The sequence below is a fragment of the Berghia stephanieae genome, chromosome 1, assembly GCF_034508935.2.
Source record: "Berghia stephanieae isolate SIO BIC M18660-M18661 chromosome 1, UCSD_Bste_1.3, whole genome shotgun sequence".
Lineage (NCBI taxonomy): Eukaryota > Metazoa > Mollusca > Gastropoda > Nudibranchia > Aeolidiidae > Berghia > Berghia stephanieae.
This window is the reverse complement of record NC_088360.1, coordinates 134,978,491-134,985,990: the sequence shown is the minus strand read 5'-3', so window position 1 is coordinate 134,985,990 and position 7,500 is coordinate 134,978,491. Positions and strand designations below refer to the sequence as shown.

Sequence of the window (7,500 nt, the reverse complement as noted above, 5' to 3'; positions counted from 1 at the left end):
TAATGTTGTAAAACGCTTTGAGCACATTTAGTGGATATTGCGCTATATAAAGCTCAATTTTGTTTTTTATTTTTGTTTTTTTAATGGCCGGGTTTTTTGTTTGTGAAATCCACATTTCTTCAAATAGTCAAACTCAGCCAATTTGTATAATTTAGAAAAGATAATAATAAAAACAATGCATAGAATTGTCAACTCTTAAACACCATACCAAAGACTTGATTTATAGACCTATTTTTTAAATGCAGCTTATGGACTATTTCCTGTGTGTTTAAGTGTCTCAAGTATACATACATATATACATACATATAATGTATAAGAGAAGAACTTAATCTAGCAACGGAACCATGGGGTAGAATTACAAATACAGGCCTTATATAAGGTCTCCTATTGACATCTTTGGCAAGAATTCATTTGACAATGACCCTGCTAATACACAAATTATAGTAAATATGTTAATATTCTCTATTAATCTTTAATACACGTTGGAATCTCCAAAGGAAAGCATACTTCCTAAACTCCCACAGCGTTGTTCTATAAAACATGGGAGAGAAACCTGAGCATTTATATAACGCATTGTCCACTAAAGGTGCTCAAAGCACTTTACAAGAAATCCATAGTCAACAGAAACACTTATCATATAAGACGAGACATAAATCATGTTAGGCACGAGTACATTTATTTTAGATAGATGAAACGCTGTTAACAGTCAGGTTGACTACGGTAAGCATGAAAGAATGTGAATAAAGAGCCTTTTTCAAGAACTCAATTATGCGCCCCTGAGAGCGGGACTCGAACCCTGGACCCTCCGATCCGAAGGCGAGTGTCATACAACAAGACCACATAGCTGCACAGTATTTTCCTCTTTAACTCACTAAACATATGACAAAATAAAGCAATTGTTTTCGAATTATGAATATTATGAGACTTAGCAAGTATCTATTTAAATGTGTAAAATGTATATTATTTACTTGCAGTTCTGTAATAAGGACACCGTTGCTGTCTTGATATGCCTCGTTCTCAACATTGGGCGTTAGGATGTGACCTGGTGTGCGTGCTAAGGCAGCCCGTGAGCTCATGGTGGGGATTCGCCCTGTCGACTTGGAGGATGGTCTGGGGGAGGTCTCATCCTTGTCTCCATCCAGCACAGGGCTGGAATCTGATGATGGTCGTTAGAAAATAAAACTGATATCTTTACAATGGAAAGCGATAAACAATAACAAGAAAAGAAGTGAGTAGGAAAGTGCTAGAAGAAATCAGAGAATAAAAACTTCGAGGTGGCGATGGGGGCTCGAATCCGCGACCTTACTGGTACGACAACTCCGCCTGGCCGGGGAGATCGTGATTCTACCGTACGAGTCATCCACGAAAGCGATAGATACAACGTTGATAGAAGCTGTGGTTTGTAAAAATGAAACGATCAAAAAAATGAATATAAAAGTTTCCAAAAAGAGCAATGTATATAAATATACATATAACACTAACAATGCAGTGCTAGAAAGAGCGAACTCCCTCAGTATGCATCTCATGCTCTGCCAGCGACGTTTGCGATGGCTTGGTCACGTACACAGGATGGACGATGGACGCATACCCAAAGACATCATGTACGGTGAACTAGCTTCTGGACGGCGACCAACTGGCCGTCCAGCTCTGCGCTTCTATGATGTCTGCAAACGAGACATGAAATTGGCAGGCATCGACTCAAACACCTGGGAGTCGCTTGCTGACGACCGCAACGGCTGGAGATATGCGGTGATGGAGGGAGTGAAGAGAGGTGAGGAGAGGAGAAAGATGAAGTTTGAGGAGAGGAGAGCAAGGAGGAAAGAGAGGCAGCAGATCCAAATACCAAACACACAGTCAAACTATGTGTGTAACAACTGCGGTAGAGACTGCCATGCAAGGATTGGTCTGCTGAGTCACACCCGTCGTTGCTCTCAACAAGACTGATGAGACTAAAGCCATACAGGGCGCAAACCATCGTCTCTTGAGACGGAAGGATGCCTACCTACCTATATATATATATACATACATACATACATACATACATACATACATACATACATACATACATACATACATATGTATATAAATATATCTATATACATATATATACATATATACATATATATATATATATATATATATATATATATATATATATATATATATATATATTCCCTTTATACATCTCCAAGGGAAAATTTGTCTCTAGGGTCTTTTCCAAGGGAAAACTGGAATAACCCAGGCGTCAGCCGCAGTGCACCATCGCAAATTGAGCTAGGGTGAGTAGACTTGCTCAAGTCCCCACAGCGCAGCGGAGGGTGATCGAACTCGGTACCTTTCGGGTTCGAAGCAAAGACCGTACCGCTGAGCAACACTGCAAAGCTGCAAGCTACAATATAAAGCGTTACTGTATATAAAGCTGCTAGAAGCTGTGGTTTATAAAATGCAATGAACAAAAATTGAATGTAAAAGCTTCGAAAAAGAAAAAAAAATCAAACACGGAACATTTTGGGTCAAAATCCCCTCTTCAGCCAATACAAAAACATTAATACATTACTTGAAATCGACGTGTACATATATTATTTGTCTGACATCCGAACCCACTTATCATCATCATCATCATCATCATCATCATCATCATCATCATCATCATCATCATCATCATTGCCTTTTTCACCCTGGGTCAGGGTTTCGGCCACAGACAAACAGTTTCCATCCTTCTCTATCCTGAGCGAACTATTGTTTATCTCATTCCATGTCTTATCACTTCTCTGTATATCAGCTTCTTTAATTCTTCTCCATGTTCCTCGTGGTCTTCTCCTTGATCTTCCGCCCTGATGGTTCCAGTCCAATACTTTCTTTGTTATAGTGGAGTCATTCTTTACAATCCACCTCCAGCGTCTTCTTCCTATTTCCTCTTCCACTGGTTTCTGCTTGTTGTAATGGACAATATTTTGCGTCATTTAAAATATATATATATATATATATATATATATATATATATATATATATATATGTGTGTGTGTGTGTGTGTGTGTGTGTGTATATTTCCATTACAACAACGAGGCCATACGGAATTGGGTAATCATCAGAACTGTAAAAACGTGCACTTCGGTTGAACTCCAGACAGATGGCAAAGTTCTTAATTTAGCACGGCTGTCCACAAGTAAATTATGTCTAGTTAAGGGGGTGAGAAGTTGAGGGGTCGTAGAGGGGGTGTTGTATTCAAGACCTTCAGCGTCCGACAGGATCTTTGTTATCCTACAGTAATCGAATATGGTAATCGCTAGCTTAAACCAGGGTAAATAATATCTTGATTGATCTTTGACAACCTGAAATGAGCTCTTGAAAGCAATTGTAATCTTCAGGATTTAAATCAATCTAAATCAATTTCCTGGGGTTTTATCAAATTTTTTTTCGAGTTAAGATTTTCACTCAATAATTTTGCATTTTTATCTATCGAAGAAACGAAATTGACGAAAATAGCTCTTTGTTATTGTTTTTAGACAGCCATTTTTATGATTAGTTCTCACTAAATTGCATCAATTAGACTTAAAATTTTAAAGTTACGCATAGTTTTGTGTGTTGGTACATTTTATCCGGCTGGTGAATGTCTAGTGAGTATATTACCTAAACGTATTGCATTAACTTCTTTTTTTCATCAAAGGAGAAATGCTTCTTTTTTTTTTTAATTGAAGTTTGCCCGCCCAAATTTTTTACTGGTCTAAATAATAATATTGTTTTAAAGAAATAAACTCTGGGTTGCTAGCATAATAGTGTTATTGATATTTAACCAAGAATGAGTCAATGGCGTGGTTGTGATCGATTAACCTTGTATCTAAAGGCTACGAGTTCGATTTTCGATATAGATAGAATGAAGTTGGCGTCACTCAGGTATTTGTTATTGTTTTTTGCCATCCGCGTTTATGGGTAATTCTCACTAAACTGTATTAACCAGATTATAAACGTTCAAGGTTACACATAGTTTTTGATGTTGGTCCGTTATACTTCCGGAGGGCAATGTTGTGAGCTTCTTAGCCAAGCGCATACTATCTATACATTGGACAGGGACTATTTTGTCATAACCTATAACATTATATTTGAAAAACTCCGCTCGCAGTCTTATCGAATACGAATTTAAAATTGAAAATGCCAATTTTTAACTGAACTTAAGTTATTATGAGGGGGGTCCCGATAGCTCAGTTGGTAGAGCACTCGCTTCACACAAAGGGACCAAGATCGATCCCGGGTGCAGTCAAAATTTTTACTGCCCCTCCCCCCCCCCCCCCTTTCCTGTCCACCCAGCAGTGAATAGGTAGCTGAGTCGGTTAGATTTGGCGGAAATCATTTTGCGAAGGACTGGCGTCCTATACAAAGGGTAGCAAGCAATTGTTTTATCCGTTTCACGTTATAGAAACCGGGATAAACTCCGGTAATCTAGGTGTCTATAGGATTAAATAGTCTGATGTCACATCCGCCCAGCAACCAGCAGCTTGGTTCTAAAAGAAGAAAATCGGTATTTTTTATTCTTCATAATGGCTAGAAGTTTTTCACATGCCATGTGATCAGAATGTAGTATAAAAGTCAAAACATGATCAGATTAATAATGTTTTTCTCATCTGGATACACTTTTATTCTCGTCGGAGAAGTATTTCATAATGGCGGTCCGCTATTGTTCCGATAGTTTAGAACAAGTTACTATGCGTCATTACGAGGGAAGTGACGTCACAACTGTTGAACCCTATGTTAGGGTGAACTAGCTATCTTGTCTTACCTTCATGATTTGTCGTTTCTGAATTGTCTTGTGTTGGTGTCATGTTTGCTTCACTAGGGCTTTTCACTAGTGTTTTATTGATCTCCTGGGGAAGGAAAAAGAAAAATTGAAAATACTGTTGACATTGATGTGTAGGTGTTGGTGTACAAATAAATAGATTACACAAAGCAAAAACCTGCTCTGATATATTATAAACAATAAAAATCAGGAAATTGAAATACTTTGGCCTTACAAAACGGCACAACAAAATATGTAGAACCATATCAAAGTCAAACGAAATGTAGAGGGCAAGTGTTCGTCCAGCAAAATCATGGATAGATGAAATCAAGAACTGGATTGGCCTAACGAACGTACAAGACCAGGAAACTGAATTGGATTCAGTAGTCTGATGTCACGCTGCCCGGCAACGCGGCCATCTTGGTTCTAAACTAAGAAAATCATTACTTTTTATTCTTCATGCTGGCTAGAACCTTTCATACTATGTCTTGTGATCAGAATGTATAAAAGTCAACACAAGATCATATTTATAATGTTTTTCTCCTCTGGATACACTTTTATGCTCATCGGAGAAATATTTCATAAGGGCGTCCGCCATTGTTCCGATAGTTTAGAGCCAGTGTTACTAAGTTACCATGCGTCATTAGGAAGGAAGTGACGTTACGACTATTGCATCCTATTACCTTGGCCGCACAAAATGGCATAACAGCATATGTATAACCATGGCCGAAGGCAAGGCAAAAGGCAAGAGGCTTGGAAAAGAGTATTTACTCACATTCTCTCACCGTACTCGGGTGTAAAATGAGTACCTGGCCGTGAACAGCGTTGTCTCTGTCCGAAAAAATTGTAATATCGCCTAGCAGGTGTCATTCATGTCCTGTCCTGCGTGTTAAGTGTTGCTGTTGTCCAGGGACCCCTTGTAATGCGCTTTGAGCAACTTTAGTGGATATTGCTCTATATAAAAGTCCATTTATTATTTATTCTTATAATGCAAAATACGCCGTTCAAGTTGACCTCTTATGAGATGACACAGGGGAAAAATTATTCCTGAGCATATAATATTACAATAACAAATTAATGATTTCGAAATGATGTATACGGATATATATATAGATAGATAGATAGATAGATAGATAGATAGATAGATAGATAGATAGATAGATAGATAGATAGATAGATAGATAGATAGATAGATAGATAGATAGATAGCTGGATGGATGGATGGATGGATGGATGGATAGATAGATAGATAAATAGATAGACAGACAGATAGATAGATAGATAGATAGATAGATAGATAGATAGATAGATAGATAGATAGATAGATAGATAGATAGATAGATAGATAGATAGATAGATAGATAGATAGATAGATAGGTAGATAGATAGATAGATAGATAGATAGATAGATAGATAGATAGATGGGTGGATGGATGGATAGATAGATAGATAAATAGATATGTTTTTGAATTGATTGACGGGTATACGGGTAGTAAGCTTGGCTAGCGGATATATAGACTGGTTAACTAATGGATTGATTGATAGATAAACAGACCAATAGACATAAATATAGATGGATAGATAGATTAACGATATGATAAATCGACTTGATTGATTAAATTGTGAAAATGTTATTAGTTTGATTGATCGATTGATTGATTGGTTGATTGATTGCTTGATTGACTGATATGTCTATCTCTATGATCAAAGATAAACAACAAGAACGAATTAGTTGGTAAATCAAAGAATAACAATATTTGATTCCTGCTGTCCAGTCAGTAATCATTACACGTATAGATATAACACAAAAACTCGCGACGCCATTGTCACTGGTCAATACCTATAGAAAACCTATCACCTTTATATTTATATATTATGTACACTAAACCGCACACGACTATTATTCTGCCTAACTCTAAAAATAAACCAAAAAAAAACCAAAAAAAAAACTAGTATTTAAAATTTTGGCCAGAAAACTCGTCCTTCAAATATCGACCGATTAAAATGGCTCTCGTCTTGTCAAAAACTTTCAAACCTGGGACTTCGCGGAAGTCCCAGGTTTGAGAGTTTTTGACAAGACGAGGGTAATTTTAATTGGTCGATATATGGAGGACGAGTTTTCTGGCCAAAATTTTTAAAGACGTGTTTTGTTCAGCGTCCGTCTGTACTATTGTTCGTGTGTGATTGGAAGAAGGTTGTTAATCCCAAATACTTCCTCGCCGTGTCCAATGAACCATGGACAGGCGGCGTCGGTTTTGCCGTCCTTCCATTTAGCGAGAAAGCCTCACATAGGGAGGCAATGCTGTATGTAAATTGACAAAAGGCATTTTCTTAAAATCTTGGTCAGAAAACTAATTATTCTACCAAATAATATTAAAATTGGACGTACATTGAGTTACTCTAAGAAAGAGTTGCTCCCCTTTGATATTAGTTAATGACTTCAGTCATAAACAAACAAACTTGAGCTTTTATATAGCGCAAAATCCACTTAACTTGCTCAATGCGCTTTACTAGGGGTCCCTGGTCAACAGGAACACTTAATATGTAGGGCGTGACATGACATGACGCCTGTTAGGCGATATTACATTTTTTTTTCGGACAGAGACAACGCTGTAAACTGCCAGGCACCTATTTTACACCTGAGTACGGCGAGATAATGTGAGTAAAGAGCTTTTATCCAAGGACTCAACTATGTGCCGAGCGAGGCTCGAACCCAGGACCTTCCGATC

At 37.7% G+C, this 7,500-nt stretch overlaps 1 protein-coding gene across 5 annotated transcripts in view; it reads right to left on the bottom strand.

Moving 5' to 3' along the window:
- Positions 1-7,500, bottom strand: part of LOC144963272 (uncharacterized) — a 45,280-nt gene that overhangs the window by 18,037 nt on the left and 19,743 nt on the right. For all 5 annotated transcript variants that reach the window (XM_078897144.1, XM_078897146.1, XM_078897147.1 and 2 more), the window contains 2 exons: positions 4,775-4,859; positions 969-1,156 (listed from right to left, as the gene is read on the bottom strand). In XM_078897144.1, the coding sequence (XP_078753270.1) occupies positions 969-1,156; positions 4,775-4,859 (273 nt within the window). The remainder of the gene's footprint in view (positions 1-968; positions 1,157-4,774; positions 4,860-7,500) is intronic.